This window comes from Ochotona princeps, chromosome 21 (assembly GCF_030435755.1).
Source record: "Ochotona princeps isolate mOchPri1 chromosome 21, mOchPri1.hap1, whole genome shotgun sequence".
Taxonomy (NCBI): Eukaryota; Metazoa; Chordata; class Mammalia; order Lagomorpha; family Ochotonidae; genus Ochotona; species Ochotona princeps.
Genome location: NC_080852.1, coordinates 41,509,875 through 41,526,186, shown reverse-complemented (window position 1 = coordinate 41,526,186; position 16,312 = coordinate 41,509,875). Strand labels below are relative to the sequence as shown.

The following is a 16,312-nucleotide window of genomic DNA, read 5'->3' as shown; positions in this document are numbered from 1 at the left end:
TCCCCGAGCTCATTGACGGGAGGACCTTCACGGCCACCGTAGTGGGCCTGAACCCCTGGGTGGAATACGAATTCCGCACGGTGGCAGCCAACGTGATCGGGATCGGGGAGCCCAGCCGGCCCTCAGAGAAGCGACGCACAGAGGAGGCTCGTGAGTACCTGGGGCACAGTGCCCCCCTGCCCCGCTTCAGCCTCCCAGCACCCCACCAGGGCTCTATGCTGTCTGCCCTCTGCAGGCGCGGGGCGGCCAGGGTCAGGCAATAGTCAGGCTCCGGCAAGGGAGGGCCCCAGGACCCTCAGAGCTGCTGCCTCAGCACGCTGCTGCCACTCCTGTCACTGGTGGTGCCAAGGGGATGTGTCTGCTCCCTGGCGCCGACCTATCCCACCATTTCTGAATTCTGCCTGGTGGTCCCAGATGCACCTGCTTTCCCTTCCAAGGCTCTGGTTTGCTTAATCCACTCAGCAGTGCGCGGCTCTTTCCCGCCCCAAGCTGCTCAGTCCTTCTTGGCCCCGGACCCCGGCCTCTGGACAGGGAGCTGCCTGCCACATTGGACAGGGAACCCCTCCAAGTCCTTACGGGAAGGGAATCGAGGTGCCGGATAACAGGCCCTCGAGCGGCGGGACCACCTGACATCTGTTGTCCCCACAGTGCCTGAGGTCACCCCAGCCAATGTCAGCGGTGGTGGAGGCAGCAAATCAGAACTTGTTATCACCTGGGAGGTGAGCGCATCAGACGGGCCTGCTTTTCATCTTGCTTTGTGGTACACACCGTGGGGAGTGTCCCTCTCCTGGACATGATGGTCAAGAGTGAAGGCCTGACCTCCACAGCAAACAGCCAGGAGGCAGCCCTGGGCCGGGAAAACCAGGCTGGCCTCTGGGACAGCTGTGCAGCCACTGTCCCCCAGCCCCGTGTGGCCCTGGCAGGCAGCACTGCACTGGAGCCCTCTCGGTTGGCTGTGTTTGCACAGCTCGGAGGCTGCTTAGCGCCCTGGGTATTTCACAAGTACTTTGGCTAGGACAACCCAGAAGCTAGAATCTCCCCGCTGCCTTGTCCCATGAGGCGGAGACCAAGACCTGGCAGGCCAAGTGGCCCTCAATCCCCCCTCCCACTCCCTGGAGCCGGGCCAGCTGTCCAGGATCCCACCCTGAGCTGGGGCAGCCCCACGGGAGGGCAGGCTGCTGAGCGCATGTCCACCTAGGTGCTCAGCGCCGCCTCTGGCCAGCCCCCGGCAGGAGGCGTGCAGACAGCAGTGTGAGCGCGGGCAGCTCTGCCCTCAGCCAGCACCGCTCTCACCTGCCCTGCCTGTGCAGACGGTGCCCGAGGAGCTGCAGAACGGCCAGGGCTTCGGCTACGTGGTGGCCTTCCGGCCCTACGGCAAGATGATCTGGATGCTGACGGTGCTGGCGTCAGCTGATGCGTGCAGATACGTGTTCCGGAACGAGAGTGTGCGGCCCTACTCCCCCTTTGAGGTCAAAGTGGGTGTCTTCAACAACAAGGGGGAGGGCCCCTTCAGCCCTACCACAGTGGTGTATTCCGCCGACGAAGGTAAGCCCAGGCCCCGGGCTGTGGGGTCCTGGCACGGGGCTCCAGAACCGCTCCTGGGCTGGCGTCCATCCAAGCCAGCCCTGGTTTGGGAGGAGGGGCGTCCTTAGGCTGTAGCAGGCGGAAACCCCGGGCAGCCAGCCTCGGTCCCCTGAAGCCGCAGGACCCATGCAGCGAGCTGTTCATGCACACGTGGCTGTTGTCCTTGCCATGGACATCCAAGGGTGTTCTGATACAACTTTTTTGAAAGATCTACCATCCGCTGGTTCACTCCCGAAATGGCCATAACAATGGAACCAGGCAGGCCCGAAGCCAGGACCAGGGGCTCCTCCTGGGTTTCCCACACGGGCATGGGGGCCCAAGGAACTTGGCTCCCTCTTCTGCTTTCCCAGGCCGTCAGCAGGGAGCTGGACTGAAAGTGGAACAGGTGGGATTGCAATCAGCACCCATGTGAAATAATGGCCCTGCAGGCAGAGGCTTAGCCTACTGTGCCGTGGTCTCAGCTAAAGCAGGTGCTTGGCCTGCTGGGCAGATGTCACACTTAGGTCCCACACAGAGCGTCTGCATTTGGTCCCATCTCTGCTTCCCATTCCAGCTCTCCCTTCTGTCCCTGCTCTGGGAGCCTCCTTGCCCACAGTCTGCACTCATTGACTGCAGACAGAGTTCAGAACTTGACCGTGTTCACCTGTCTGAAAGCCGGCTCACTGATCTGGGTGCTCTCCCCTCAGGTCAGGGTGCCCGCCAGGCTGACACGGCTCTGCCCCTCTGCCAGCTGCCCCTCTGCCACCTCTCCCGCTGCCCCTCTGCCAGCTGCCCCAGCCACCTCTCCCGCTGCCCCTCTGCCAGCTGCCCCAGCCACCTCTCCCGCTGCCCCTCTGCCAGCTGCCCCTCTGCTGCCATGTCTCCAGGGTCCCCACATGTTCTCCAGGCTCCAGCCCACAGTCTCAGCTGCTCCCTCGTGTGTGTGTGTGTGAGCCGTGTGGGCATGCAGCCTTCCTGCCTCTGGGAGCTGGATTATCCCAGCCTGCTGCCTGGAGTCCGGCTCCCTGCCCAGCCTCTCACATAGCTGCATCCTCAACCCCCTCCTGCCGCACTATGGACCTTGAGCCTGAGCTGTGGACCCTTGGGAATGGCTGTGTCCTGGAGCGGGGAAGGAAGGGAACCCTGTGTTTTCTCCTTGGAGTCGCCTTGGTCCTATGTGATTAGAGGGCCCTTGCATGACCTCGGAAGAGTGTATGTGGTCACCAGTGCCACAACCTCAGAGGTGCAGCAATTCCTCCAAGGGAGGGCGCACATCAGCTATAAATGAGGACAGATATTTAATAATAACATTGCACTTTGGATTGCTTTGGAAAGCAACACTTATAGGCCCAGTGCAATAGCCTACTGGATGAAGTCCTTACCTTGCATGCGCCGGGATCCCATATGGGCACCACTTCATATCCCAGCTGCTCACTTCACTTCCAGCGCCCTGCTTGTAGCCTGGGAAAGCAGCAGAGAACAGTCCAAAGCCTTGGGATCCTGCACCCATGTGGGAGACTGAAAGAAGCTCCTGGTTCCTGGCTTCGGATCGGCTCAGCTCTGGCCATTGCAGCCACTGGGGAAGTGAGCCAACAGATGGAAGATCTTCCTTTCTGTGTCTCCTTCTCTCCATAAATCTGCCTTTCTAAAAATAAATAAATCTTATACACACACACACACACGACCCTTATCCAGTAAAATCCAGAATTTCATGAACGATGTTGCCTAAAATATGACTAAGCTGGGTTTTTCTCCGGAAAGGAGCATTGAAAGGAATGGAGAGTGTGCAGTGGTCAGAGATGTGCCCCAAAGCCTGCCGTTTGGGAAGCGGTTGCTGCCTCCTCTCTCAGTCCTCAGGCTGCTCAGGCCGGAGGGCATCTTGAAGGCCATGGCGTTGAGGGGCGGTGCTGTTCTCTGCCCTCTGGAACCTTGATGGAGACGTGAGGACATTCTGTTACCACTGCCTTCTCTTGTTCTCACGACCCAATGCCCAGGCTTCTGCCCGTGGCAGATGCTAGTCAGAACATCTGGGTTGAGGGCTTGCTGGGTGCTGTGGGTGAGTGTCCTGGTCACCTCCCTCCCCCCTGCGAGCTGAGGACCCGGAGACAGGCCAGTCTTCCACCTCCTCCCCTGCTGCTCCTCCGCACACAGGGCAGCGCCATGTGCATTGGTGCTGTGCGCCTCCTAACACCAGGGTCTAGAAGTTTCCATGCAGCTGACAGTGCGCTGTTGTCTCTGCCTGCAGAGCCCTCCAAGCCACCAGCTAGCATCTTTGCCAGGAGCCTCTCAGCCACGGACATCGAAGTCTTCTGGGCCTCCCCACTGCAAAGGAGCCGAGGGCGGATACAGGGTTATGAGGTGAGCACGACACATCTGCGCACGACACGGGGCATTGGGTACCAGGAACATCTGCGCACGACACGGGGCGTTGGGTGCAGGGAACATCTGAGCATGACATGGGGCGTTGGGTACGGGGGATGTCTGAGCACGACATGGGGCGTTGGGTGCCAGGAACATCTGTGCACGACATGGAGCGTTGGGTGCCAGGAACATCTGCGCATGGCACGGGGCGTTGGGTACCAGGAACATCTGAGCATGACACAAGGCGTTGGGTACGGGAGGCTCTGTTTCCCTCCAGAGCCCTCCGAGGGCCTCCAGACATGTGATGGGGCAGGACGTGCCCTAGACCCGGGTCCAGCTCAGCATCAACGCTGGCACTGGATATTTAGTTCGGAGATGATGCCTCTCCTGCAGTGCACCCTAGAGGGACTTTCTAGAATATCCCCAGTCCCACATTCATAAGATATTCAGCCAAAGGCTCGCCCACCAGGCCTGGGGGAGGTTGGGCCTGGGGGGCTCAGGAGGAAACTGAAGACAAGGCAGGGCCTGTCATGCTGGGGAGGCTTTCTCAGAACACAAGCCGTCCTCTGTTCTGAGATCTGCCCAGCAGCTGGCGTGGGAAATGTGCTCCAGTCAGGAATCAGCTTGGTAAGGCCCGTGGTGATGTGGGAAGCCACCCCAGTGGGTGGCTCCCAAGCTCGACCTATCTTCTCAGGTGAAATATTGGAGACACGAAGACAAAGAGGAAAATGCCAAAAAAATAAGAACAGTTGGAAACCAGACGTCCACCAAGATCACCAATCTGCAAGGCAGTGCACTGTACCACCTGGCGGTCAAGGCCTACAATTCTGCCGGGACGGGCCCCTCCAGTGCCACCGTCAACGTCACGACCCGGAAGCCACGTAAGAGCACGCTCTCTGTGTCAGTAACAGAACTCGCCAGGCGTGCCCCACCTCCCTGTCTCATTTGCATCCTAATCGGTATCATTAGGAGGATTCAGGTCTACCTTTGCATCTTTGCTGTGCCTGCTCATTGTGCAGGCAAGACGCCTTGCTCCAGAGGCCAGCAGAGAAGTGTTTCCATCATGCCTGGGCAGGAGCAGTACTGTGCCTCCAGCTGGATCCTTCCCCTTTGCAGCTCCGAGTCCAGTCCGATCCCAGTGACCAGGAAGGCCCCCACTCATTAAACTGCCTGCACTCTGCAGTTCCAGGCAGGAATCCGTGGAGGCTTGGTAGCCTCAGTAACCTGCGGCTTCCTCTCTCGCAGCACCAAGCCAGCCCCCGGGGAACATCATCTGGAACTCCTCCGACTCCAAGATCATCCTGAACTGGGATCAGGTGAAAGCCCAGGAGAACGAGTCAGAAGTGAAAGGATACAAAGTGGGTAACCGCTGGGGGGCTCACCCTGTCCCCGGGGTCACCCGTCGGCTCTCAGTGGGTCCCCCTCCTCTGCTCGGCGGGGGTAGGGCGTGCCCTCACCCTCCTCTGTGGCGCTCACGTGGCCCAGCTCCAAGGCCCGGGCACAGGGCTGTTTGTGTTTAACCACAACAGTGGCCTCCCAGCTCTCCTGAGCTGCATGATTCTATTGTGGGAGAGGTTTCTGTTGAGAAATGGGTCTGAGAATATTCCAGAGAATGTGCTGGGCTCACCCCCGAAGTGTTGGCTTGTCCTCAGGGAGAATGCCTGGAGCCAACCTGCCGCCTTTATAAGCTGTGGCTCTGCCACCTGCTGCCGCCTCCCGGCCACGCCAGAGCTGGGCCTTGAGCGGTCGGAGGGGAAGCTGCGCGGGGCGGGAGGCTGGTTCAGCTCTAGTGACTTGGCTCACGAGAGCCCCAGGGGCACAGCCACTCTGCCCGCTGGCCGGGCATAAAGTGCGTGGTGGCTCAGTGTGCACTCGGCCTGCTTCCGTCTGGGTGTGGCGTGAGGGCTGTGTGGACAGTGCTGCCCTGGGGGTCCTGTACCAGTCCTTCAGGAGAACAGGTGTCATTGCAGTATTTGTCCACATCACCATGAACCAGCTGCCCTGTCACTTGCATCAACAAGGCGAGGTCCAAAAACCAAGCCTATGGCTTTTAATGTTTTCTCCACGGAGACCCATGTCTGCACAGGACACAACTCCTGCTCTCCGGGAAAGCCCGGCCCCGGGAGGGGAGGAGTAAAGGCTCCTCCAGTGTGGAGGATGTGATGTCCCATGGAGGACTCCGTCCATTCAGAGCAGCCGTTGTTAGGACTGCTTGTCCTCCCAGCAAGGAGCTGCCAGGCTTGGAGCGAGTGGAGGAAGTTGCGTTCATTTCGGACAGCAGAGACGAAAGCGCTGCAGAAATTGAAACTGGAGCTCTCGGAGCCATTCTGACCTGCAGCGGCTTATGGTTCTCTAAGTGTGATCCTACACCTGCCAGACACTTCAGAAACACAGCCCAGCCCCGTCAGCACCTTCAGGCTAGGGGCCCAGCTGCCCAGACCGCCTGGCCTTGGGGCCTCTTATCTCATCCCAAGACCAGCCTAGCTGAGGGCCGTCTGTGAAAATCCCACCTCCGAGACCCCAGGCTCCTTGCTGTCCCAGCTCATGCCAGGGTGCACTCTGCACCCTGCAGGCTGCCCAGGCAAACCCCTGCACTGAACTCCAAGTCAGCAGCCCCTGTGTGGTAGCCCCCGTGGGCTGCTGCCCCTGCCCACAGCCTCCTTGATGGGAGCCGCCCCTCCCTGCCATACAGGACTACAAGTCACACCCACTGACAACACTTCACAGGGAACCAGCGTCTCGGAGTGGCATCTGAGCAAGGTGGGGGAGGGCAGTCCCACCTGAGCAAGGTGGGGGAGGGCAGTCCCACCCCTGACTGACGGCGAGGTCTCTGGGTCCCCCACCGCATCGTGTGTGGGTGTCGTGACAGCCAACCAGAGGTGCTGCCAAATCAGGACGGGCATTCCTGTGTCGGCAGCCATGGTTTCAGGACAGCTCCGAGCCGCTGTAAGCTGTGGGGGAGCTCCTCCCAGGAAGAGCGGCGCTCTCCAGAGCCCTGCAGGGTGGACACCTGAGACCACGGGGCGCCGGCTCGGAGTGCCTGGGTCCCAGCTAGTTCTTTCCTGGCCCTGAGCCAGCGCCTCAGTAGCTCCAGTCCTGACATGCGCATGCGCCTCTCCCCATCTCGTGGAGGGCAGTGTGAGGTTGGCAGTGATACGTCCCCATGGGACCCGCCCCGTGTATCCTCTCCGACCTCCGTGTGGCTGCTGGTGGCACTGTCCCTCTGTCAGCAGGTCCTGTACAGGTGGAGCAGGCAGAGCAGCGCGTCGGTCATCGAGACCAACAAGACCTCGGTGGAGCTCTCGCTGCCCTTCGATGAGGATTACATCATAGAGATCAAGCCGGTCAGCGAGGGCGGCGACGGCAGCAGCAGCCAGCAGATCCGGATCCCCAAGCTCTCAAGTAAGCCTTTCCTCCTGCCCTCCCTGCTGCGGTGTGCAGCCTGCCGGCAGGAGCTGGGCCTGCCGGCCAAGGCAGAGCAAGCCACCACGGCCAAGGCAGAGCAGGGGCGCCCACCCTGCCACCACAGCCAAGGCAGAGCAGCGGGCGCCCACCCGCTCCCACAGCCACCATCAGCCAAGGCAGAGCAGGGGCGCCCACCCTGCCACCACAGCCACCACCACGGCCAAGGCAGAGCAGTGGGCGCCCACCCTGCCACCACCAGCCAAGGCAGAGCAGGGGCGCCCACCCTGCCACCACCGGCCAAGGCAGAGCAGGGGCGCCCACCCTGCCACCACAGCCAAGGCAGAGCAGCGGGCGCCCACCCGCTCCCACAGCCACCATCAGCCAAGGCAGAGCAGGGGCGCCCACCCGCTCCCACAGCCACCACCAGCCAAGGCAGAGCAGGGGCGCCCACCCTGCCACCACAGCCACCACCACGGCCAAGGCAGAGCAGTGGGCGCCCACCCTGCCACCACCAGCCAAGGCAGAGCAGGGGCGCCCACCCGCTCCCACAGCCACCACCGGCCAAGGCAGAGCAGGGGCGCCCACCTGCCCCCACAGCCACCACCAGGCAAGGCAGAGCAGGGACGCCCACCTGCCACCCCAGCCACTACCAGATCAGCTGCCAATCACAAGACCAAAGCAGTTCCACTGTGCCATGCCAGTTTTCCATGTGGCACTCTGCTACCCCCAGGTCCTGCGTGGGGAGTGGGAGGTGTGCTCTGCCAGTCAGGAGGAACTAGCAGGAGGGCTTGGCAAACTTCGGTGGTTTGTTCCAGGAAAAGGGTCATTTGCTTACTGGGAACTTTGTTGGACTTGGCCTGTGTTTTGGCAGGCGGCTGTAACATGTGGCCATTACCACGGACCCACCTCCACTTTCAAGCTCTGTTGAATTACAGGCAGACATGTACGTGCTTTGTGAACAGGCTTGCCATTTTGTCTGACCCTGACCTCAGCCACCTGCTGCGCTCTCACTGCTGTCTTCTGTACGGTGTGGTTCAGAAGGGGCATAGCTCACGTGAGGGCAGGTGGGAGCTGGCAGCCCGAGGGGCACTGAGTTCAGGGCAAGGCAGGACTTGGAGTGGTGGGACTGGCTGTCCACCGCAGGAGGCACGCATCACAGCCAAAGGTGGTGTGTTTGCCACAGCAAGAAAGGAAACTTTCAGGTGGCCACTGTGGCCCTTGGAATTAGCAAGCCGCACGTGGGGCTTGGGTGTCCCCAAGCTGCAGGGAACACCTGGGACTCCTGTGTTCCATTCCCATTCGGGTCTTGATTCCCAGAGTCAGTGCACAGCTGGGAGGCAGCGGCCGGCAGCTCAGGGCTTGGGTCTTTGCCCCTGACACGGTCAAGGTTCTGCTTTGCACTGTCAGCCTGGCCTTTAGAGGGTGACTCACAAGGTGGGAGATCTCCCCACCCCCCAGCTCTGCCTTCCCTCCCTCTCTGTCTTTCTGCCCCCTCTCCCTTCCAAGTAAGTTTTTTAAAAAGTGGGGTGGGGAGGATATGGTTGCCCACCTCGCCACAGGCTCCGACTTCCCTTGCAGGGGAGCCCGCGTCGTCTCCGGGCCCTCAGCCACACCTGGGGTCGGCTTGTCTCACTGTTGAAATCTGACTTGGGTGGGACTTGGTCCCCTGGCAAGGATTTTTTTTCTGGGTAGGGAGATGCAGTTTGATAATTCCCTGTTCATCTCAACACACACAGGTACCCTGGGTCTGGTCACAGGAAGAGGTGGGGGGCAGCCGGAGGAGGACATGGCCCCTCTGTGTCTCTGGGGGACACTGACAGCACCTACAGTTCTTTCTGGAAGGGTCCTGTCAGACAAGGGTGGAAAATGGAGGGCGTGGAGTTTGCAGCCATGCCATCTGTCATGGTAGTACTGCTCCTAGGGACCTAGCAGTTTCTGCCACATGAGATGGAGCAGCCTTGTCTTATAAATATGCATCCAGAGGATGCCTCACCACCCTTCCCAGCCAGCCCAGGTGTGTGAGCGCCAGCCAACCTGTGTGGGGGCCGTCCTCACCCTGCAGGCCCGGGTGTGTGAGCGCCAGCCAACCTGTGTGCAGGGCCGTCCTCACCCTGCAGGCCCAGGCGTGTGAGCGCCCGGCTGTGCTGTGTGCCAGGCGTATGAGTGCCCAGCTGTACTGTGTGCCAGGCGTGTGAGCGCCCGGCTGTGCTGTGTGTCAGGCTGTGCTATGTGCCAGGCGTGTGAGCGCCCAGCTGTGCTGTGTGTCAGGCTGTGCTGTGTGCCAGGCGTGTGAGCGCCCAGCTGTACTGTGTGTCAGGCTGTGCTGTGTGCCAGGCGTGTGAGCGCCCAGCTGTGCTGTGTGTCAGGCTGTGCTGTGTGCCAGGCGTGTGAGCGCCCAGCTGTGCTGTGTGTCAGGCTGTGCTGTGTGCCAGGCGTGTGAGCGCCCGGCTGTGCTGTGTGCCAGGCGTATGAGTGCCCAGCTGTACTGTGTGCCAGGCGTGTGAGCGCCCGGCTGTGCTGTGTGTCAGGCTGTGCTGTGTGCCAGGCGTGTGAGCGCCCAGCTGTGCTGTGTGTCAGGCTGTGCTGTGTGCCAGGCGTGTGAGCGCCCAGCTGTACTGTGTGCCAGGCCTGTGAGCGCTCCTCTTGTCTCTCCTCTTGTCTCTGCACAGACGCCTACGCCAGAGGCTCCGGGGCTTCGGCGTCCAGTGCGTGCACATTCTCGGCCATCAGCACCATCGTCATCTCCCTCACAGCGAGGTCCAGCTTATGACGAAAGGGCTCCGAAGGACTTGCTGTTTATAATATAGGCAACCTCTAGCTAGCTGTGCTGAAGACGCCAGTGCTGAGTTACATTGTTGTCCGAGTACATCTTATTGCTGGAAACGGTGTCTTTGCTTCTTTAGGAATGGCATTCTCTAGTACTTCCTCGAGGCAAGCCTAGCTCTGTCTCGGGTTTCTTGGGAACTCTGCTGCACTGAAGGTACCTGCAAGACGACGCTACCAAAGCAGTTTACACATGTCCTTATATGCATATTTTTATTACGTATTTAGTGTTTTATAGAGTTTTTTAAAGGTAACATATGATGTAGATATTAATTTTTCCCTCTGATATAAAATGCTACGGGCAAAACAATATATGATTATAATTTTAAAACCAGTTCCTTTAAGGGCAGAGTTTGCAATGGGCCTTGGTGAATACGTTGCAAATCCCGTGGACAGCTTTGTGAGGACCTGAAGATCCAGGATGTGGCCGCAGGTGCCTGAGTCGCTGTGCTCTGGATGCATGCCACCTACCCCACGCACCTCCAGATAGCCTGTGTTGCACAGCCACCGCAGAGCCTGGCGAGGACCCCAGGGTGTTCTGTGGTCCCAGCTGGGCCCCCTGGGAGGAACCCTATGTGGCATAGCCAGTGTGGAGCCGGGCATGGACAGCAGGACACTGTTGTCTCAGAAGGGCCCCCTGGCAGGTACCCTGCGTCGCACAGCCACCGTGGAGCCGGGCATGGACAGCAGTCTCTCTTGTCCTAGCTGTGTCCACACTGTCCTCACGGTGACATCCTTTTAACCATGCTCTCGTCCTGCAGGAAGCTGACCGGAAGTCACGCTGGTCAGCCACTTCTCCCACAAGGTAAACGATGATTTGACTCTTCCAGTGTGTCAGTTTTGAATGTAAGTTCTTAAAAGCAGTTGTTCTCTGTCAACAGGTTCATGATTTCCTGACATGATTTCTCCTCTGTAACACACATGTGTCTGGGCCATGAGAGCCTGTTTTGCAAAGCCGACCAAGGCCGCATTGGGAAAGCTGTCCCCTGGGCCGGCGGCTGGGCAGGGTCCGGTTGCGTGGCTCCGCTGGGCGTCTACAGGTGGCGCCCTCCCCGTCTGAGTCACACGGTGGAAAGTGGCGCTGTCCTGCTGGGGACGTCTCTGGAGCTGACAATAACCACACAAGAGTGACATCGAGGCAACTTCTCTGACAGCTTCCACAGGTTAGCACGCGGCCACCTTTCTCAAATTTGTCTGGAATTTGTCATTTTTGTTTACAAATACGGTAACTTCTCAACCTCTGGCTATATTTATGCAATGAAGTCATAGCCAGGTTTCCACTTGTGTAAAAACGAGGGTGGCTATCAAAAAAAAGTATTGTCAGTATTTCATGCTGTGTTCCTGAGTTTGCTTCTATGTTGACATAAAATTTAAAATCACACACACACACACAAATGACACAAATGACAAAATGAATGAAAAAAGCCCCCCCCAGGTAGTTCCGGATGCCCGTGTACATGGTGTTGACCATGCTTCCCGTACATGTCATCTTTTATAAGGTATTGTTAATAAATACAAGGTCGTTTGTAAAGACATTTGTCTGCCAGGAGCGTTCTTCCTGCCTGCCGGGCCCTGTGTGGCTCAGTGACCACAGGAGTCCTGGCCGTGACTCTGAGCTCTCCCTCGGCACCTGCGGGCCGGGGCAGCAGTCCGAGTCCTCCGTAGCAGAGTGGCCCCATGCCACCCGAAAGGCAGCCTGAGGTGTGTTCACTGGGTCGTTTGCAGGTCAGATCTGAGTAGTTCTGTGGTCCCCAGCCCCAGCCACCCTTTGCAGAAGGGACTGGTTCTGGCTGGAGCTCCGAGCAGCCTCTCAAGCTGGACTTGAGGTCCTCCACACCCAGCCTCCCTGCCCCTGCGGTTGGGCTCAGCTCTGCGCCTCTGATTCCACTGCTTCCCTCCGGCCCTGAAACTCCAGCCCAGCTCATCCGGGCCTCTGCATCTGCTGCAGCCCCTGCCCGTGTCGTCCCCTCTTGCTCGGTGTTGCTGCCTGTGCTGGTGTAGGCGCCATGGCTCTCCTGTCAGATCCTGAGCTGCTCCTCTGGGGCAGGCATGCTGCTCTCCTGTGCACGTCACATCGGCTGCCCCGCCCTGTGCCGACCCCCGTCCCCCAGGGGAGTTCCTTCCCATGCCTGTGATGGATTGGGGGTGGGGGAGGCGGGCTTCCCACAGGCCCCTTCAGCCTCACAGCTGTGTCATCTGGTCACTGGGCCTGAATCAACAGAAGCTGTCCCTGGAAGTGCCCCATGGACATGTGCCCCCAGACTCATCCAGCTCACATGTGGGGCACGCTGCTGACCGGATGCCCTTGGGACAGCTCAGGTGAGGTCCAGAGGCCAGGACGTGGGGAGGAGGTGTTGGCGGTGAGAGCCAGAGCCCTCCAATTCGCGGTGTTTCCTGGGGCCAGGCCAGTCGTGTTTCTAGTGTGGGTGCTACGCTGCTGGGATCCAGACTCCCCCAGGAAGTGTCTAATGTGCCTGCCCAGCCTGGTCCTGCTGTCAGAGCACCATCCCCACAGCACAGTTGCGCCCATCAGAGGGACAGACTGCCAAAGGATGGCTGGACGTCGTGTCCACAGCACAGGGATGTCAGCAGCAGACACGCTCACTCAGCTCCAGCCCAGCAGGTGCACTAGGGCAGGATGCGTTGCTGCTGCAGCGCCCTTTCCCCAGGGGGGAACTAGGGGCCAGTGGCCTTTGTTGATGGGGCCTCTCAAAGCGCTGGCTCCTCCCTCCGTGTGACCCGCCTGTGCTGTCACTCTGGAAAAGGAACCCGTGTTCACCCAGGTCACCGGATTCTCTCAGTGGACCTGGATTCAGTGGACGCACACGGCCCCCTGATGCAGGCAGAAGACGGCCCATGTGGGTGTTCATCCTGAGAAGGGGTCTCTGAGTCACTCCTCTGTCCTCGTTTAACTTGTCTCCACCCAGGAAGCAACATCAAACCCCTGTGAGCCTTTTCCCAGAATCCTCCACGCCCTTCCCTTGCTGCAAGCGTACCTGAAGCACGTGAGTGGCACGTAATTAGATTCTGAAGGGCAGGGCAATTTTTAAAGCGGTTTAATGGAATGTCACAACGGCCAGTGATGTGTGACACTGTGCTGAATCAAGCCTGTTACAAGTTTTCCTTGTTGACACGGAAACTCAGGAGTCGCCTCCATATTTCTGTTAAGCCTGGGCTGGCCAAACCAGAGTGGTGTGCAGGGCAAACCTTTACCATCAAGGGCCTTGAGTCATTCGGCATCCGCACAATTAATCCAGATACCTGGGCCTTGCATGGGCTGCCTCGGTGGCTAAAGAGATGGTGCTGGGTGGATGGGTGGATGGGTGGGCAGGTCAGGAGGTGCTTGGATGGAAGGCAGTGTGACTAGTGCCCAGGGATGGATGGATAGTGGGTGAAGGGAGGATGGTAGGAGAGCAGGCAGGAAGGATGAGGAGGATAAACAGATGGGTGAATTGATGGCGAGGGGATGGGTGGGCCGATGAATGAAGCGATGGGTGGGTAGGTAGGTGGGTTGGGCGATGCTGGTTCCCACCCAGCAAGCAGACAGGGACGTTTCCTGTGGTGCAGACCACATGGGGCCTGCAGAGGGGCGCCCACAGCTCAGTGGGGTGACTTCCATGATCCTGAGTGGCCTGCCTCGGACTGTGACGGTGTCCCTGCACCTCTGGGACTGTGATGGTGCCACAGCTCCTGTGCCATCCTTCAGTGCCTTGGAAGCTTTTCCTCAGGCTCTGGCTACCCTGCAAGGCCAGGGTTCCAAACAGAGCGCGCAGGGAGGGTCAGCAGAGCTGGGCTTCAGAGACCACTCACAGAGCCCGCCTGAGCTAAGACCTGCTACGCCTTGTGTCTGTGTTGGGCAAGCCAGCAGGCTCACTCACATGGAGACACACCCCATGAGGCTGTACTTCTTGGTGGTCCAACCCCGAGGCCTTGTGGACATGCTAGCTGGTGTGCCACCCGGTCACCCCTGCATGGGGTCCCGAGGGCTGTGTTGGCTCTCATCCCTCTGAGCGCCAGGGCCTGCAGTGAGGCTCCTCACAGCATCTGGGAGGGTTACGTCAAGGGAATCTCTCCAGAATATTCGGAAGCCTACAGAAATAAGCCTGTTTCAAGAGCACGCACACAGCAACCTGGCAGTCACACCCCAAGGCCCTGGAGGTGAGGAGGCCCTAGGACTTGGGGTCTAGTAGGTGACGGTGTGACCAGCCAGTCCTGCTGTCAGTGCTGAGCGAGCAGAATGTGCGGCCAGCGCTACCGGGCACTGGGAATCGGAGGCAGGGGACCACGGCTCCCGAGGACACGGGCCACCTGGTGGGAGGACGCAGGCAGGGGCAGGCAGCACAAACAGGGTACCACCCTTAGGAAGTCAAAGTTTGGCAAACATGACAAAGTTTATTAAGTGACTTTTATTTGGTGAACATAATTATGATTCTCTCAAATTGGTTGCTTTTTGGAAAAAAAAAAAAAAAAGGAACACCCCACAGATGCAGCGCCTTTTAAATCTGTGAAGCTGCATACAGGTGAGAACTGGCCCAAACCCGGCTCACTGTCAGCAGAGTTCACTGGCTCCTCTGTACCTTGACCATGGCCCCTGGCCACGCCTCAGACCCCACAGTCCTCGAGCTGTGGCTGGACACCTGGCCCCCAGGAATGGCCCTGGAGAGCTCCAAGCCACCAGAGCAGTGCTGGCTTGTTGATTTCCTCCCCAGGTGGGGCGTGTTCGCTGCTCCTCCAGGTGCAGACAGATCTCACCTTGTAATTGTAGTAAACACGTCAAACTCAGCCGCACAGCTTGAGTCGGAGCCTTAACAGCATGTGCGTCAGCATGCGCGTCAGCATGTGCGTGAGCGTGCGCGTGAGCGTGAGCATGCGCGTGAGCGCGGGCGCCATGCCGGGGCTCCAGGAAACGCCTACACTGGGCCCGGGGGCGATGCCTGCGGGGAAGTGTGTGCGCTGAGACCGTGGGCCAGGCGCTATGCAGCGGGGACCAGGCCGCTCTGGGGCACCGAGGCTGCCATCACCAACCGTGAGTCTTTGTTCCTTATTTGTAGCCCTGGTTGCCACTGTAACTCGCCAGCTTCCAGAGGGAGTCTGCAAGGTGGAGCTGAGCTCTCCGCCTTTGGAAGGGAAGGCCCTGGCGTGGCCTGAGGGAGCTCTCGGTCTGTGTGCTGCTGAGCTCAAGCCGCAGAAAGGTCACGGACAGGGTCAAGTGTCGCCCTGGTGGCTGTGTCCATGCAGAGAGCAGGCACAGAGGCTCCTGCCGAGGAGTGGCATGGCGAGGCTGGCAGAGGTGGTGCCCCTGGGGTGTGGAGTGGCTGGCGGCCCAGCTCAGAGGAACTCTGGCTGGGGGCACAGGCAGCGGCCCCAGTGCCCTGGATGGCAGGCAGGCACATGGGCCTTTGACGTGAGAGCTCAGAGAGAGCAGACCCTGAGGCCAGGAGGGGCGTGCAGAGGCTGCTGCAGTCCTGGCTGGGAGATAAAGACAAGGATGTGGCAGGGGAGAGGTGACCTGGGGACACTGTGTTGTTCCGTATTGCAGGAGGCCGTAGACTTGGGCTGGCCGTAGACTTGGGCTGGGCGCACAGCTGAGACCAATACAATGTTAACTCGCAGCCACTGAGCATTGGCAGGTGGGAAAGGGCCCTGCAGCCAGGTGAGGGCCGATCGTCACCAGTTCCGCGCCCGAGCTACTGCCAGTGGGTGGGCTCTGAGTGTCGCCCCAGTTTCCAGAGGTGCCGCCGAAGCCAGTCCCCACGGCATCCCCAGGACTGCTTCTGTCGGGGGGACCAGCTGCACACCCTAGCTTGGTTTGGCTCAAATAGCTACTGAAATGGACGCCTCTGGGAGTTGGCCTTTTAACAAGGGCCAGACGTGCGAGGTGCTGGCCTTCTAGCAGTAACTGTGAACCTGTTCTTACACCATCCACTCACACCAGGAACCAGACGCGCGGTCTTTCAGGTCAAGATCAAATTGGAAGGAAGTGCGGTCAGAGAAACTAAGGCTGAGTTAGTGAGGTGCGAGTGGAGGGGCTATGGGCCGCTGGGCTCCTGGCCTGTCCACCTCGGCCACTGCCACCCACAGCCGCTGCCACTCTGTTCTCATGTCCAGACATGGCCTTGCTCCGTAACACATTGGCACCTGAAGTTCATCCATTGCACCA

At 59.6% G+C, this 16,312-nt stretch overlaps 1 protein-coding gene across 4 annotated transcripts in view; it reads left to right on the top strand.

Annotated features, from left to right (window-relative positions):
• The window catches only part of LOC101524153 (contactin-4), a 421,066-nt gene extending 410,477 nt beyond the window's left edge, over positions 1-10,589 (top strand). For 3 of the 4 annotated variants that reach the window (XM_004581271.2, XM_058678775.1, XM_058678777.1), the window contains 8 exons: positions 1-150; positions 649-719; positions 1,311-1,545; positions 3,809-3,921; positions 4,619-4,805; positions 5,170-5,282; positions 7,158-7,326; positions 9,999-10,589. In XM_004581271.2, the coding sequence (XP_004581328.2) occupies positions 1-150; positions 649-719; positions 1,311-1,545; positions 3,809-3,921; positions 4,619-4,805; positions 5,170-5,282; positions 7,158-7,326; positions 9,999-10,099 (1,139 nt within the window). In that variant the 3' untranslated portion in view covers positions 10,100-10,589. The remainder of the gene's footprint in view (positions 151-648; positions 720-1,310; positions 1,546-3,808; positions 3,922-4,618; positions 4,806-5,169; positions 5,283-7,157; positions 7,327-9,998) is intronic. The other variant, XM_058678776.1, reaches the window with a different exon arrangement.
• The last annotated feature ends 5,723 nt before the right edge of the window (positions 10,590-16,312 follow it).